Genomic DNA, 17,332 nt, shown 5'->3' with positions numbered 1-17,332 from the left:
ATATCAAATGAAGAAGGGAATCTCCTGTAACTTGAAAAAGGTCAACTAAAAAAATTTGCAATCATCAATCTAACATTACAAAATTCTCCCCCGTGCCAAATTATAAAATAATTTGGAATAAATTTATGCATATTAATATAACACAATAAAAATTTTCTTGGAGTGGAAAGGCAAGCCGCAAAAACTATAGACTTTTAAAAATATCATTATATACTTAATCATTATATTATAATATCATTTTAATTATCTCTTCATTTTAAGAGTAATATTAAAAAAAATATTATTAATGAAATATTATTTTTCTCAAATTGCATTATATTTTGAGATAAAAAATTTATCTAAAGTTATCTTATAATTGAAAATATAGAGTACCAAATAGAGGTAAGAATATGGACCTTTGACCCATATAAATTGGCTCATATGTGAGTTGGGTTGGATTCAAATTATTTTTATTATAAATTTAAAAAATTTTCACCCAACCAACCCTTAAAAATTGATTGGTTAAATGAGCTAACCCACTAATCCATTTATCTATTTTTTATAAATTTTTTTAAAAAATATATTTAAATAATAAATTTCAATTTAATATTCTTTTATAACTTTTTATAAATATATCAAAATATTAATTTATAATGTTTGTACAAAATATATAAATTAATCCAACTAAGTAAGTTATGCCTAATATGATTTATATCTACAAAATTTTTCTCATTTTTATTTTTTTAATTTTTTTTAAAAATAATATAGGTTAAATGAGCCAACTCTAACCCATATAATTCATGGATTATATGATCCAAGCTAGAAAAAACATGTTTTTATTTGAGTTTATTTTTTTCTAACCTAATCTGATTCTTATAACTGATTATTCCAGCCAATCCACAAAACCCGATCCATATTATCAGCTCTAGAACCAAATAAACGTTTACAAATTTATATTCTCTAAATCCAAAAGATTACAAATAATAAAAATCCATATGAAACAATAAATAAATTACCAATTGATCGTCTCTGCAGTCTCGAACTTCCTCTTCCTCCTAGGCGACAGACGTACTTATGCTACTTGTACGGTGTACACCAATGACTACATAATATATACGACAGTCAAATGGTGCTATCCATATTTCTTGCCTTTCTGACAAGAAAGTGCTAAAGGCAGCTTCAGCCCAAAAACTGAACTCTATTTTCATGTCAATATAATTCAAGAGACCGGATTATTGATAGGAAGAGAAGGAATGGCCTCTTGGAAATCTGTAATGCTACTCAAACATGACGGTTTTGCTGCTCCGTAATAGAAGAATGCCATCATTTTTGACAACTCATCTGCATTTCGAATCGCTGCGACCATCAAAGGTAAAAGTTAAGTCTAGTTAGCTGGTAAGAAAGAGGGGAACATGAACTCAACTAAAAAAAAGTGAAGTTCTTTTTCTGATAAAAATGGAGCATGCAGAGATAATTTTTGTTATAAAAAGCTAATCATGTAGTGTTGAGCTTTAAAAAACTCGCTTTTTATGTTTTTATTCAAGAAATTGATAGCCGATGCAATACTCACTAAAATTTTGTTTGGCAAACAGTGCAGTTTTCTGAGAGAAAATTACACTCCTCTTCCTTATGAAATAAAAATTAGAATTTCGACTCATGAATTACACGAGATGCTTAAAATGTAATATTATTTCATTAAAAATGAGAGCTTAAATGATAATAAATGAGATGAGTGAAAATTTATGTTTTATTTTTTATTTTTTAAAAAATCAAGAACGCGGAACCCAAAAAGGAGTTAGCGTGTAACCATATGAACAATAAACAGCTTAAATGACTGGATTGTGTGTGTGTGTGTGTGTGTGTGTGAGGGGGGGAGAGAGAGAGAGAGAGATTAGATCAGATTAGATATCTCTGTAAAGGAAAAATAGTACAGTTTCGTCCCTTAAAATCAAAACAAGTGAATTGACACCTCCTTCAACAAAAATAAATTCCAGTAATATTTATTTTGATCAAAATATTTGTACATTTACAACTTAAATAGATTAATAAATATATATTTAACCAATACAAATTATCAGCTAAATAATGTTAAAATAGAAGTTTACGAAATAATTTTTTCAATAAATTAATTTTAATAAAACAAATCAATATATATCCTTGAAGATGTTTTGACAGTCTTTTGATTTCATAGTAGTCTAATTTGGACATTTGCAGGAGGAGGGAATGTAATTTATCATTCTCTCTCTTGGTATGATAAGGAACCGCTATTACCTTTTTCACGGAACAAGATCTTCCCAGCTTTCGTAAAGGTGATTTCCGGGAAGCTTGACACTCGGAGTGCAGCAACAAGTTCAGTCTCAACAACAGCATCAATTGCAACACACTGAAATATGACATAAATTGTAAGGCAGAAAATTATGGATATCATGGAGAAGCAGCAATCAGAGGCATTTATAATTATAATGCTTTGCTTACTCTTGGCGAAGGCAATCTGCAGTTCCATATAATATTAACAGCCTTCTCCACTTCATATAGAATTCTTTCATTCTCTTCTGGCCTAGAAAATATCAGTAAAAGTGAGCATTTGACTTGAGTTTGGGTATGACTGGAAATACAGTATAGATGTAAATCATGCTACAACTCGGCATACACAAATAATATTAGATATTGGATGTTCTGCCTTTGGCACATCAGATAAAGTACATTGAAGAATGGAAGAATATGACAATAAGGAACAACAAGAAGCCTTATCCCACTAGGTGGGATTGGCTACATGAATTAAACAACAACAATAAGAAAGTATAGGAAAAAATATTGGACAAGGGTGCAAGGGGAAAAATATAGTGTAAAATCTAATTCAAGTCAAGGGCAACTCAAAAGATAGAGAGGTGAGGGGAAAATGGAAGAAATAAAGATAAAATAAAAGGAGAAAAAGAAGGGAATGATAAAAAAGAAGATGTGTGTGTGTGCGTGCGGGTATAATAGGTTCAAATTAAAATATTTAAAAACACATTTGTGATTTCAGTAAATTCATTAAATTCAGTGGGTTCAAAACTTCAAAGGACTATGGGGGCATAATATCAAAATTTTATCCCATATCCATAAAAACTTTTAAAGGGTTGAGGGGGATGTTTGCCCACCTCGACTACATGTAGGTCTTGCCCTTTAGAAGAATTTTCTCAAATTCCATGTGTAACTGCATAAAAGGACAAATGCAAGAATATGTACTCTCCTCTCCCCATCCTGAATAAATGAAAATAATAATAAAAAAAGGCATTTGGCGCATCATTGAATTTAAATTTTAAAAGGGAAAGAAAAGCTAGTTAAGATACCCATTAATTCAATCAACCTTAATTCCAGGCCGTTGACTCAAACCAAACAACAAATTATCCGAATCACAGTCTCTATGATGATCTCAAAAGGTAACAAGTGCACCATATTAATAAACCCCAAAATCCAAAGAAGCTAGTTGATAGAAACAACCAAATGTTCAGCAAATAGAGAAAACTTCTTGGACCAAAACAAGAAAACAAGAAAATCAAAAGCCAAAAGAAGAATTAGCTACCAAACTAAGCAGTTACTATAACTGAGGCTGCAGAGCATGAGTGCGCTAGTGCACATGGTTTTTCTGTTTCATATAAGCTACAAAGTTAATATGCAAGGACCCAATAAAATGACAGCAGGATAAAACCAACCATAATCAAGAAAAGTTTCGATACCATAGATTTTTTTTCATTTTCAGAATGCTTGTCTCAAAAAGACATATTAGAACAATGAGATGGTTACAAAACATGATCCTTTCAAGTTTCAAAATTCAAAACTTTTTTAGAAAACAAAGAAAAACCACTGTAGGCATAACCAACCCAACCTAGTTTAGAATTGGCAAGAGTGGGCCAAACCAGGCCATGAGCTTTTTTTTTTTTTTGCCCTATATGAACCAAGCTGAGATGAAACCTGACTCGTGTGCAGCCATATCCATAGACAGAGACTGAATGTAAAACAAACCTTTTGTATCGGTTGTGTACAATAATTACCAACGGACTTATGTCTTTGAATACAGTCTCCTCCCATTCTGCAGTTTTTATGTCTTTGATGGGACGTATATAATTATCATCCTGCCATACTATTTCATTATCACTGTCATCATTATCATCATCAACCTTTTTCTTGTTCTTAATGGTAATCTTGTCAAAAAACTGTCCCAAGTTGAATCCCCACCCATCAGCATCTTCAGGCCAGTCAGGATCGTCCTCCTCAAGAACAAGGGGGTAATCCTTAAGAAGCTTTTGCATTTTTTCCTTTTTTTCAACAGGGTCTACCTCCTCTTGAATATTAGGGTGCATACTAATCACTTCTCTAATTTTCTGCCTCCACTCTTGTCTCTCTTCAAGATTCATCAAATAAGGATCATTTTCTTCCAATGGAGGGTGTGCCTCTGTTTCATCATCACTGTCACTAAAATCTTCTCGCTTTTTCTTCCAACTGGCATCATTAGATTTGATTGCTTTAATCCTTCTTGAGATCCTTATTCTTTTGGGTATAGCATCCTGTTTCAAGTTCGATTATTCCTATTAATATATACTTCAGAAAAGAAACCAATGAAGGTTGGCTTAACATTACGCAATTCTATCTAACAGAAAATTGTGATTGCTAGGACAAAGATATAGATGCACCTGTAAAGACAGCCTCAAGCGATTCGGAGGAAGGCCTAAACACTCCTCCCTGGTTTCAACATGTTTCATTTTGGCAAGGTGATATGCACCACAAAATGAATTGAAGGAGTTAAATTTCTTCTGTTTCATTGGCCAAATGAAGTATGATAGAGGCCTACTTACGGAATATTGTAGTGCCATTTCTTGGAGCAAAACGTTCTAAGTGAAATTGAAACAATACTTGAATGAATGTTAAGTCAGAATGACATTAGAAGGAAAATAGAACCAAAAGAGATAAATGAAAAGTGAAAACGATATAATTTGAGTGTCATAGGTAATTATAGGTAATTACACAATATAAATATGCATGTCCAAGTTAATCTTATGAAGAGTCTCAGCAGATCAAAGTGAAGACTAGCAGGGCATACGTTGCAATAGAAATTTCAATATCTAAACTGCTTAAATACTTATCACCATAAACTCTTGATACAATGTTATCATGCTAGCCATTCCGAGAAAGGAAGATCAATATATGATTTCAAATATTTACTAACCGAACTTTACCTAGCTAAGTTAAGGTTTTTTTTAATCTAGGTGAAATTAAATTCACGGAATGGGCTTGACAAAATGGGGAAGATTTGTTCTTTTCATCTAGATGAAATGAACTTCGTTATTGGCAACATTTCCGGGGGGGAAAACAAAGCAATGGACTTGACAAAACTGGGGAGAAATAAATGCCTAATGTCTTTTAAGAATTTGTAGTTTTTGTAATGCCAGGACAGGTGTTGGACTAAAACCTCAATATTAACAATTCCTTGAAGAAATGGGCCCCCTTTCATGGCATCTCCGTTGTCATACAAAGCAAGGGATTAGATTTGGATATCGTCCACAATGATATGTACAGCATCCTTTTATCAGATAATCAAATTTCAGATTTACATTTCACCGTTTTACCACATAAATGTGTGTGTGTGAAACAAAAGCCGAAAACATGAATTTAGACACTTGAGAAATTCTCAATAAGCAACGGCTCATTGAATTTATCGACATTAAGAACCAATTCATCAACAAATATATTCGGAGCAGCTCATCCTCCAAATATAACAAAAACTCAGCTAACATGAATTCCAAACAACAGCTACATCACTTCTTCACAAAACAAAACCCCACCAAAAGCAAACACTTGAAAACGAATTAAACCCATCCAATTGCGCAAACAGAAAAAGATAAGCACAACTTCAGTAATAAATGAAAAAAGTAGGGATGAAAAGAACATGGTTGAAAACAGCGCGAAGATGAATTTAATGGCTTTTCAGCGGTGGAAGTGGAACTACCTGTGCTTGGGCGGCGATTCCGGTTCAATACATTCACAGAGAAGAGCCAAAATTCATTTAAAAAGAAGAAGCGAAATGTCTTTCACACTAGAGAGCAGGAAAATCAAAGAACAGGAAAAAAAAAAAAAAAAAACCCTCTGGAACCCTCCCCACAAGCGTTACCGGTTACCGTATACCGTTGTCTGCGCCTCCACCTCCACTGCTGACACGACAATCGTTTGGAGCGGGATGCAAAAACGCGGATTTCGTTGTGTCGCTGGAAGAGTCGAGGGAGTACTGCAAACGGCTTGCGTTTTAAGCTCTGAAGATGACTTGACGAGGGAGACCCGGATTTGCAACGGAAGGAAACTGCTGCTCTCCCACATAATGGAAAAATGGCTTTGAGTTGATAGAACTTAGAATTAAATAAACAATTTTCATTACCAAAAAATTAAATAAAAAATTTTAAAATTTAAATATAAAAATATAGTAGATAACAACTCTACAAATTAAACACCGACAAAGTATTTGGCACCTGCACACCTTATTCTTACCAATTAAGTAACCCAAAAAAAAAAAAACATATCTGGCTGAAACTACTCAAAAAATAAAAACAAAGAGCTTTATAGTTGAAAATATTATTTGTCATCAGTAAATAATACTTAAACCAATTTCTTTATGTATAAACCAAACACACGTACTTCGTTAGAAATGGAAACTTGTAGCATAAACTTTATAATTTTTAAAAATTAAAAGAAAAGGCTTAATTTATAAAATTCATCCATAAACATTGACTTTGAATTGTGAGCAAGATTAGGTTTGGTATTTGAAATGTTGGAACTTTGAATTATAAATATATGGAAAAGGCAGGAGTTATAATTTATAAAAAAATTAATATATTGTGCCCACAAGAAACTAAATGGCCTGATGAGTAAGTTAAGGATATTTAAAATTTCAAACTTTGGTATGTAAGTAAAGTAAGTACACACACAATATGATGGGTGTCATTGTGGATAAGGAATGAAAGAAGAACATAGTAGAAGCTAACAGTATTATCTTCTTAAAAATAATTGTTGAACATGAAACTATCAATATTATTAAGGCTTATGCACCTTAAGCTAGGGCGGATACCAATATTAAAAAATTATTTTGGGAAGACTTGGAGAGGTTGATTCAACATATATCACAAAGTGAAAAGATCTTTATTGAAGGAGACGTTAATGGTTATGTTAGAAGGGAGGTAGGTCATTATGCAAGGATTCATGGAGGCTTTGACTTTGAGAAGCTAAATAATGAAGGATAATCTATTCTTGATTTCCCTTTAGTGTAAAATTTGAAGATTGTCAACACTTGTTTTAAGAAGAGGGATGAATATCTTATCACTTATAGTGAAATCTCAAGGTCACAGATTAATTTTTTTTAGTAAGGAACACGAAGAAAAGACTCTATAAAAATTGTAAGGTGAATCCTAGAGATGTTTTAACAACATAACACAGGATCCTTATCCTTTATGTATGTATTATAAGTAAAAATCAACTAGTGACTCCGAGGATTAGATGGTGGTAGTTAAAAGATGAGAAGCAGGAACTTTTAATTTCAAGAAGAATCTTTTGGTCGAAGGAATTTAGCAGTCATAGGGAAGTGCTAACATTTTGTGAGATAAAAAGGCAAGGAAGGTTATTAAAGATGTTTTAGGAGAATCAAAAGATTTTGATTCGAGAGATAAGGAGTCTTGGTAGTAAAATGATAATGTATAGAAAAAGGCCAAACATAAGAAGGAGTGTTTTAAAGCCATCCATTTGTGTAATAATAATGAAAATTAGGAAAGGTATTGTATGATTACGAAGGAAACTAAGAATAAAGCTATAAGTGAAGCTTGTTCTAAAGCATTTGAAGAGTTTTACAATGGTCTTAGGACAAAAGATGAATAATAAAAAATTTATAAGATTGCTAAGAGTAGGGAAAGAAAATCAAGAGATATGGAATATGTAAGGTGTATAAAGAATGAAGAGGGAAGAGTTTTGGTCACGGATGGTGATAATAAAGACAGATGGGAGGTCTAGTTTTCCAAACTGTTCAATAATGGAGGAGGTTCGTCTAGTAACTTAAAGGATGTAGTAACTCATGAAGGAGAATAAAATTTGTCATTCTATCAAAAGATACGTGATAGTGACGTAAAGAAAGCTCTTAAGAAAATAGTAAATGGTAAAATCAATAGACTTGATTGTATCGTTATTGAAATGCGAAAATGTTTAAGTGAAGAAGGGGTGCGGTGACTAACTACACAAGATATGGGTTGCCTATATTAAAACCACACAAGATATGTATGAGAGGATAATAACTAGTATAAGAACGTTTGACAGTGAAACAAAGGACTTTCTTATAAGGATTGAACTACGTCAAGGATAATCTTCGAATCTTCATTTGTTTGACCTGATTCTAGATGTTTTAATTGAGCATATGTAAGAGAAAATTTCTAAATACATGCTTTTCATGGATGATATAATTCTTATTGTGGAAACAAGAGAAGAAATTAGCTATAAACTTGAGTTATGAAGGAGGATATTGGAGTCAAAAGGTTTTCACCTGAGTAAAAATAAGACGAAATATTTACATTATAATTTTGATAAGAAGTCAATCAATAATAATTTGAAAGTAAAATTGGGATATTAGATTATAGCTTAAGTGAAAAGGTTTAGATATTCGAGAGCTATTATTCAACATAATGAAGAAATTGAAGGAGATATTGCACATATATATCTAACAAGCTAAGTGATTTAATTAGAAAAAAGCCTAAAAGAGTTATTTGTGATTATAAGGTACCAAACTAAGTTTCATTGAACATCTATAAGACCAACTATGTTATATGATAGTAAATGTTTTACTTTAACGGAATAGCAAGAGTATAAAGTTAAAATAGCAGAGACGAGAATGTTAAGATGGATGTGCGAGTACATACGTAAAGATAAAATTCAAAATGAATACATACATAAAAAAGTGGGCATTGCACCTATTGAGGGGAAAATGATAGAAAATAATTTGAGATAATTTCAACATATATAAAGAGGACCACGGGATGCACCAGTGAGAAAGGTGGAACAGATAATGTAAAGGGCATCCTAAATTAGGACTTAATCATACTAACCATGGTTAATCAAGGACTAACCCAAATGGATTATCCAATACGAGATTAACCCAAATGAATTCTTAATATGTATTTTTTTTCAAACTATTTAATATAAAGGGATCCTAAGTCTTTAAAATATTTTAAGAACTCATATCATTTAATTAAACCTATACGGAAGCATGATAATAACTATTTTTACTTGCACAAATATTTTAGCCCATAATTATAGCACAAGCATCAAACCACATTTCTCAGGGCCCAAAATACATTTCCCCCAGCACAAAACCCATAATGCAAGTGGATCAAGAATATATTATCCTAGTTGACAATATCATAAACTAAATACACATATCAAATAAAAGGAGAGAGGCCTGCAGAAGTGATTATTATCACTTGGCCTAATACTCCTTTCTTCTGTTCTTCTCAGATGAGCTAGCTCCTGTAATATGTTAAAAGAGAGGGATGAGTACAACCACTCAGTAACCAAGGTACATCTAAGTTATACAAATGCATGATAATTAATTATGAATGCAAGTGGCTAATAAATTTATCAAGGTGACCATTCGAACAATCACATTAATAACATGTTAATCACATTAACATTTAACTCATGTGAATAATTTCAAGAATAAAGTCAAGTACAAACTTTGCACAAATGGCTATATATACATTATTCACAAAATTAATACATATTCTCATTTTCACAATTATAATCATATTCTCAACATAGCTATCAATCACTCAAATGATATGATAATAATAATATGCATGATCAATCTCTTCCTTATATCCCCCCTTATTTCCTTTGACATGAAATCCGTGGGCCAACAACCGGAAGGGATCGTCCATATGGTGAGACTATCCAAAGCCTTAATCAAATCATGAGGGGCTACCGGGCCAGGGTTACCTTACTCACTTATGAACACGGTTTCCCCCAAATTACACACTATGGGGTGTCATATCCAAAACTAGCTCTACCCAAAACTCCAGGTAGGCCAGTAGGGTCAAGTCCCTTAATAGGAATAATGCTACAGTACTTTACAAGGTAAGTAGCAGCTATAACCCCTAGGATTATTGGTTAATAGGCAAGTATCATATGGATTTTGTGTAACCACTAACTCCTTCACTAAGGCGAACTCCCGCCATATGATCATGCTCATGAGAAAAATGCATTTCAAAAACTCATATATATAATTCAAAATTATCCCACATGCTTATACAATTCATCACTGTGCATAATCCACAACTTATATCTAATAGTGTACACATAATCATCAACCATCAATCTCATTACTCACACCAAGTCATAATTAACTTGGTCACAAGTCATAGTTTCTCAATAAAGCCTCATGCATTACAAACAACCATTTCAAAATTTAAACATATATATATATATATATATTCTTTTATTTCACTAACATAATTAATTAAGTAACATACAAATGCATAAAATAGATTTTCCCCGGTTACCTCAACCTTTGAGAGGTCAAAGGTTACCCCTCAAATTACAACACTTTCAAAGCTTTCCAAAGCTTGAATGGTGTTAAAAAGAAATTAATCTACAATTGATCATATCCCAATGTGTCAATAATATTATTAACACAATTTTCACTCATACTCTAATACCTAAGTATTTATTTTATTTTTATTTCATTTTATTTTTAAGACCTTAGTCTTAGCCTCTTGAGTTCTAAAATTTAATTTCATGTATTTGAACCTATCTACTTGGTTCAATAGTCTCCTTCACAATAATTTAATTCAAATAATTTTCTAATATCAAAATTTCTCTTTTTATTCCAAAAATTCGCACATAAAAATACCCAAAAATTGTAAACTTGATTTCAAGCCTAAAATCATTATTCTATAGCCATAATAATTTATTTCTCATCTCAAATAATCATCTAAATATTAACAAATCAATTTATATTTTTGAATTTAACCAAAAATCTACCCATAGGAATATATAGATAAACTCAAATGCCTCAAATTTTAATTCTATTAACAAAATAATACTCTAGAATATTTATTACACTACCAGCAACCTCAACAACCAGATTTTCTCACCAAAAATTCATCCTTCTTTCAAACCTTAGATTTTTCAAAATCTCAAAATCTGCTATCTCAGGGGAAAAAACGACTAAGAAAATATTTAGAACACTTACCTAGTTTTAAAATACTTAAAATCTCATCTGAAGTATCCTATTATAAAGCTTTACCTTCTAAACAGTTCCTATCGCCGGCGACACTCTCGCTCTGTTCTTCTTTTCTTTTTCGAACTTCTCTGTTGCACACACGGAGAGATGAGGAAGGGATCATGAGAAATGAAAAAGGCTTGTGTGTTTTAAAATGGGTGTGGGTCCCATGACAATAATTCACACCACTCTTTCGCCTCCCATCTCCTTTTCTTTCTCTTTTTTTTATATAATATTACACACTATGCACACACCAACATCTATATTCCTTCTCCTTTTCCTCTTTTTTTTTAATATAATATTGCACACTACACACACACCCCAACATCTATATCCCTTCTCCTTTTCCTTTTTTTTTTTAATTTCATTCATATCCCTTTTCTCTTTTAATGATAATGATAATAATTCTATTTTCTAAAAATCATAATTTAGAATTTGGATTTATGCTAAATTAAATTCAATAATAATCTTCTAACTAATTATTTATATCTAAATATTCCTTCAAAATTACTCATTTGCTCTAAATTAACTTAATTAACCTTAGGTTAATTTTTGGGATGTTACAAATAACTTCGAGCCCTATTAAAAGAGATAAAGGAAAGTTAAAGAGAATACTTTTAAAAGTTGTTGATCAAAATCTCTTGGTTAGCAACATTTCTAAAAGGTTGTTATATGCTATATCACAATAGCATCATATGATTCATGTATGAGAGAAGTACTTTAGAAAACTTTGAAAAAAAAAAAGAAGCATGGGTTGCCTATATTAAAATTATACAAGATATATATGAAGGGATAATAACTAATATAAAAATGTTTGGCGGTGAAACAAAAGACTTTCTAATAAGGATTGAACTACATCAAGGATAATCTTTAAGTCTTTATTTATTTGATCTAGTTTTAGATGTTTTGACTAAACATGTTTAAGAGAAAATTCTCAAATGCATGCTTTTCACAAATGACATAGTTCTTATTATAAAAACAAGAGAATAAATTAGTTGTAAATATGAGTTATAGAGAAGGACATTGGAGTCAAAAGGTTTCCACCTAAATAGAAGTAAAATGAAATATTTGCATTGTAATCTTGATAATAATTTAAAAGTGAAATTGGAATATCAAATTATAGCTCAAGTGAAAAAGATTATATATTTAGGAGCTATTATTCAACATGATGAGGAAATTGAAGGATATTGCACATATATAGGATATAAGCTGAGTGATTTAATTGAAAAAAGGTTAAAAAAGTTATTTGCTATTGTGAGGTACCAAATAAACTTAGGGAAGTTTTATCGAACATCTATAAGACCAACTATATTATATGATAGTGAATATTGAGTTTTAACGGGATAGCAAGAGCCAAGAGCATAAAGTTAAGATAGCAAAATGAGAATGTTAAGATAGATATGCAGGCATGTATGTAAAGATAAAATTTAAAATAAACACATATATAAAAAAGTAGGCATATACAAAGAAGACCGCAGGAGTTACTAGTAAAGAGGATGAAATAAATAACTTTGAGCCTTGTTAAGAAAGATAGAGGAAAGTCAAAGAGAACATTTTTAAAAGTTGTTGACCAAAATCTCTTGGTTAACAACATTTATAAAAAATTATTATACGATACTCACTCTATCCCAAATTATAAGACACTATTAAAGAAGATTTACTATCCTTAAAATATAAAACACTTTGATAAAAATAATATTTTTTTAATGATATTTTTAATATTACTCTTCTTATATATTTTCTCTTTTTAATACTTTCATAAGTGGAATATTAAATAAAGGGCATTTTTAAAAACTTATATTTTTGTCTTGAAAAAGTGAGATTGTAAAGTGCATTTAATGAGCTTTATTAGTATGTGAGATGTTGTTTAAAAATATTTTATAATTTGAGACGGAGGGAGTATATCATAATAGTATCATATAATTCATGTAGCTGACTCCACTTAATGGGATAAAGATTGTTGTTGTTATTGTTGATGTTGACTTTGACAATTCTATTAATTTATAATTTTATTTTATTATTTTTAATACTTTAAAATTTTGAATTTATGATTTTAGTTTGTTCATTTAATTCTAAATTCTAAATTTGTAAAAAGAGGTTAAAAATAGAACCAAATAAATATTACCAAATAAAAATTTAGGGAAAGCATAATAAAAATTAGTTTCCCTAAAGCAGTATTTTACATATGGAATTGTTTGGGAAACAAGCTTGGAGGCCTCATTATGATATTATCGATCAAGATCCTTATACCCGATCCCGTGGCATTATAAAGTAGCAAATACGAATACAGGTCTATGTATAAATATATATGAAAAGTTCATGACAATGAAATCAGCTCGCTGCACGCAAGAACATGTCAATGGCTGACTCCAGCGGGAAAAGCTGTCATCATCATCATCATCAACTTCAACAATCTTTCGGCATAGCCAAGAGATGCTCCTCTGTTTCCTGCTCCGTCTTCCTCCTTCTTCTCTTTGTTTCCCCCACTCTCATCTTCAACTGGCTTGACCTTGTAAGTCATCCCTCTCTCTCTCTGTACCTTTTGATCAATTCTTTCCATTTATCCTTCAAACTTCTGGATTCGGAATTACATGAGAAATCAACAGCGTTAATTTACCTGTCTTCGTCTGGGAGCTCTTCATTTATAGTGCAGGATTCATTTATGATCAAATTTCTATACTTCTTCGTAGTCTTGCATACTCTTAGTATTAGCTAATTTCTCTCCAAGAGAAGAATTTAATCATGCCTTGTTCCCTTTGGAATTCTTTTGAAATTGGGAACAGCTATTAAAGAAAGAACAACTTCTCGAAAAATCTTTGTGACCCATTATTATTAACTTTCCATTGAGATTTTTTCGTGAGCATATCCTTCTTTTCCCTTCTATATTGATCTTCTGATGCATGCGGTTACGGTGATAAGAATATATATAATGGTTGTTTGATGAACTCTGAAAGGTGGGTTTCAGTTAGTTTTTGATCTTTTTCTGAATTAACATAAGATATCGATGTTCCAGCTAAAGTTTCTGGATAAGTGAAGTTTTTAATCAAAAAATAGAGAATTTTCGGTTTTTCTTGATTTCCAGCCAGTTTTTTCAAGTCTTGCATATTTTTCTCCCCTCGCATAATATATAATTTGTCAAAGAGCAGAAAGACCGCAGTTAGCTTTGAGATTCTTTTCGTTTGATATAATTCAAAGGATCTAGCGAGCGAGTCAAATGTCTAGATGTTAAAGTAATATATATCAACCAAAACATTTTCAAAACATTGATGTCATCAGTGCTAGATATATAATGCTGATATACTAAATTAGTTTTATAGATAGGGAATAGAGTTGTTTATGGTGTATATTTGCAACCTTTATTTTTCTTTGGAAGAAATGGGCTTGAATTTTGACAAAATATTATTAGCCATGAAAAGTTAAAGAAACTTCAACATTTTATCAAAAGTAATGTGTATTTATGTGCATGGGGGGGGGGGTTATGCATCACACAGTGAAATGTGCACTATGCATATATCATAATAAATATTAGATGTTATCAAAATGAGTGGTGTTGTGAAAACACAGAAAACAATTCTGGGAGTGAATTACATGAACGGAAACATGACATCGCCGGCGTCAAAAGCATTGTGCCCGGAGCACTTCCGGTGGATTGAGGAGGACTTGAAGCCATGGAAGAGCACAGGAATCACAAGAGAGATGGTGGAATTAGGGAAGAGCCTGGCAGACTTTAGACTGGTGATTCACAAGGGAAGAGCCTACGCGGAGACATACAGGAAGGCATTCCAAACAAGGGACGTGTTCACGTTGTGGGGAATCACACAGCTTCTGAAGATGTATCCCGGGAAGCTTCCAGATCTGGAGCTCTTGTTTCAATGCGGGGACAGGACTGTGGTGAAGACGTCAAGCTTTCAAGGATCGCGTCCTACGTTGTCACCGCCGCCTCCTGTGTTTCATTACTGCGGGGACAACAGCTCCTTTGACATCGTATTTCCTGATTGGACCTTCTGGGGTTGGTAATTATTTAAATCCCTAGGCCTCATCATCTCATCATTCACGGTCTAGGATCTCAAATGGATTAATTCTAATTTCGTCGTTATAATTAATGCGTAGGGGTGAGGTCAACATAAGGCCATGGGAGACGATACTACAAAATATACGGCAAGAGAATGGCAAGATGAAATGGAAGGATAGGACACCCTATGCCTTCTGGAAGGGCAACCCCACCACTTCTCCTACAAGGAACCACCTCCTCAAATGCAATGCTTCCCGTCCACATCATTCCAATGCTCACATATATTCCCTCGTATTTTTTGTTCTTGTTCTATCTCTTCTACGACTGTATTCTAATTCTAATGCATATGAACAAAGAGGAAACTATACAAATTAAACTTTTGGTTCTTCCACGCAGAGATGGGATGAGGAGATTAAACAAAAATTCAGGAATACAAAGCTAGAAAATCAATGTACCCACAGGTAAAATTTCCTAAATTAAAGTTGGCGTGGATCCTATTCCTATGAAGCATGTGATTGTTTTGAGATTTAACTCAAAGCTAGGAATATTACTTTAAAATCAGCTGATCATAGTTCTTTTATTGATCAAAGTTAACTGTTGTGTTGAATTTTGATGTGAAGGTACAAAATTTATGCAGAAGGAGTAACGTGGTCAGTGAGCCAAAAGTACATACTAGCATGCGACTCCATGACCATGTTCATAGAACCCAAGTACTATGACTTCTATTCAAGAAGCTTGATTCCGTGGCGGCATTACTGGCCCATCAGCACCAAAAATATGTGCCAAGATATTAAGTCTGCGGTTGACTGGGGCAATTCCCATCCCGATCAAGTCCATGTTCTCTCAAATCATATTAGTTTCTGGTTAACGTGAATATATATATATATATACACACACACATTGAACAGATGAATTAATGAATGGATATTGTGTATGTAGGCACAAAAAATAGGGAGAGATGGAACGAAATATGTGGAAGAGAAGGTGAAGATGAAGCTGGTGTATGATTATATGTTTCACGTTCTGAGAGAATATGCGAGTCTGATGAGATTCAAGGCGAGAATACCAGAAAGAGCCGTGGAGGTTTGCACACAAGTAGAGGATTGTCACATGGAAGGTGTGTGGGAAGAGTTTTTGAATGAATCGAGGGTCGAGTCACCAAGTGTAGAACCAGCATGTGACTTACCTCCTCCATAAAGCTGGGGACAAAAGTGATCGTGTACACACACACACACACAGGAATAATTGTGACAATAAAAGAAATAAACATTATACCTAGCTAGTCGTATCCTTTTACATATATATTTCTGTCTCACACTAAGCAGGACGTCTGATCAAATGGTTGATGAGAGTGTGCTGTCATTTTTCTATGAACATGTGACAATATCACTATTCAAACATAACATTATGCCCACAGTGATGTGATTATGGAAGCGTATCATCTCTGATATGGCCTCAAATAAAAGGACCTTATATGAGGAGTAGGACGGACGGGGAATGATTTTTCCACACACTGCACATCTCTCCTGTGTGTTGAGCACAAATTTCATAAATTCCAACTACTGTTATTTATTTAGCTTATAATTGAACATAATTTTGTAAATTTAATTGCCATTTAACTTGTGTTTTTACACAAATGGAGAGAATTAAAATCAGATCTTAAATACAAAAACTAATTATTCCTTTTCAGTCTATTTACAAATCAAACTTCTATAGTTAAACTTCTTCATTTACAAATACAGATTAAACTTATAATAAGTACTCTTCTTGTCTTATTTATAAGGTAGAAAGAAGAGAAAAAATTTAATCTTATTTATAGAGCACTTTTCAATTCCCAATACTCCTCTTTACATTATTGTCCTTATCAAATAATTTGAATAAAAATACCAATAATGAGATTTAATAACATTTATTAGGGGTAAATGTAGGAACTTATTAAATCTTAAGGAAAACATAATTTTGGCTCCCTGCATTTTGTTCATGTTTTGCCATTGGTCCCTGTACTTTTTTTTCAATATTTTAGATTTTTACACTTTTGTTTTTTAATGTTTAAGGTC

The 17,332-nt window shown here is 32.3% G+C and overlaps 2 protein-coding genes across 4 annotated transcripts; one reads left to right on the top strand and one right to left on the bottom strand.

Moving 5' to 3' along the window:
- Positions 1–875: 875 nt before the first annotated feature.
- Positions 876–6,121, bottom strand: LOC129287484 (thioredoxin-like fold domain-containing protein MRL7L, chloroplastic). 2 transcript variants are annotated; one of them, XM_054923669.1, is made up of 6 exons: positions 5,966–6,121; positions 4,653–4,850; positions 3,985–4,526; positions 2,455–2,536; positions 2,251–2,362; positions 876–1,335 (listed from the first exon to the last, which is right to left on the bottom strand). In XM_054923669.1, exons 2-6 carry the CDS (start codon positions 4,830–4,832, stop codon positions 1,199–1,201), a joined length of 1,053 nt encoding a protein of 350 aa, XP_054779644.1. In that variant the 5' UTR covers positions 4,833–4,850; positions 5,966–6,121; the 3' UTR covers positions 876–1,198. The 2 variants fall into 2 exon arrangements, with proteins under 2 accessions (XP_054779644.1, XP_054779645.1); XM_054923670.1 differs by having other exon boundaries at positions 4,653–4,871; positions 5,966–6,109.
- Positions 6,122–13,561: 7,440 nt separating this feature from the next.
- LOC129288988 (uncharacterized) lies at positions 13,562–16,757 on the top strand. Of its 2 annotated transcripts, none has more exons than XM_054925819.1 (6): positions 13,562–13,775; positions 14,828–15,276; positions 15,374–15,566; positions 15,672–15,736; positions 15,896–16,112; positions 16,215–16,757. In XM_054925819.1, exons 1-6 carry the CDS (start codon positions 13,617–13,619, stop codon positions 16,470–16,472), a joined length of 1,341 nt encoding a protein of 446 aa, XP_054781794.1. In that variant the 5' UTR covers positions 13,562–13,616; the 3' UTR covers positions 16,473–16,757. The 2 variants fall into 2 exon arrangements, with proteins under 2 accessions (XP_054781794.1, XP_054781795.1); XM_054925820.1 differs by having other exon boundaries at positions 13,563–13,775; positions 15,896–16,106; positions 16,215–16,755.
- The last annotated feature ends 575 nt before the right edge of the window (positions 16,758–17,332 follow it).

This window comes from Prosopis cineraria, unplaced genomic scaffold, assembly GCF_029017545.1.
Source record: "Prosopis cineraria cultivar Desert tree isolate PC_DT_omini unplaced genomic scaffold, ASM2901754v1 PC12, whole genome shotgun sequence".
Lineage (NCBI taxonomy): Eukaryota > Viridiplantae > Streptophyta > Magnoliopsida > Fabales > Fabaceae > Prosopis > Prosopis cineraria.
This window is presented reverse-complemented; position numbering and strand designations above follow the sequence as displayed.

What these genes read in the sequence shown, in the direction of transcription:
- LOC129287484 (XM_054923669.1), bottom strand. Translation starts at nt 4,832, where the DNA reads ATGGCACTACAATATTCCGTAAGTAGGCCTCTATCATACTTCATTTGG. An exon ending in GCAGATTGCCTTCGCCAAGA is followed by an intron (nt 2,363 to 2,454) that starts GTAAGCAAAGCA and finishes GTCATATTTCAG; the next exon opens with TGTGTTGCAATTGATGCTGT. An exon ending in GATCTTGTTCCGTGAAAAAG is followed by an intron (nt 1,336 to 2,250) that starts GTAATAGCGGTT and finishes TGATGGTCGCAG; the next exon opens with CGATTCGAAATGCAGATGAG.
- LOC129288988 (XM_054925819.1), top strand. Translation starts at nt 13,617, where the DNA reads ATGTCAATGGCTGACTCCAGCGGGAAAAGCTGTCATCATCATCATCAT. An exon ending in ATGCTCACATATATTCCCTC is followed by an intron (nt 15,567 to 15,671) that starts GTATTTTTTGTT and finishes TCTTCCACGCAG; the next exon opens with AGATGGGATGAGGAGATTAA. An exon ending in CCCATCCCGATCAAGTCCAT is followed by an intron (nt 16,113 to 16,214) that starts GTTCTCTCAAAT and finishes TTGTGTATGTAG; the next exon opens with GCACAAAAAATAGGGAGAGA.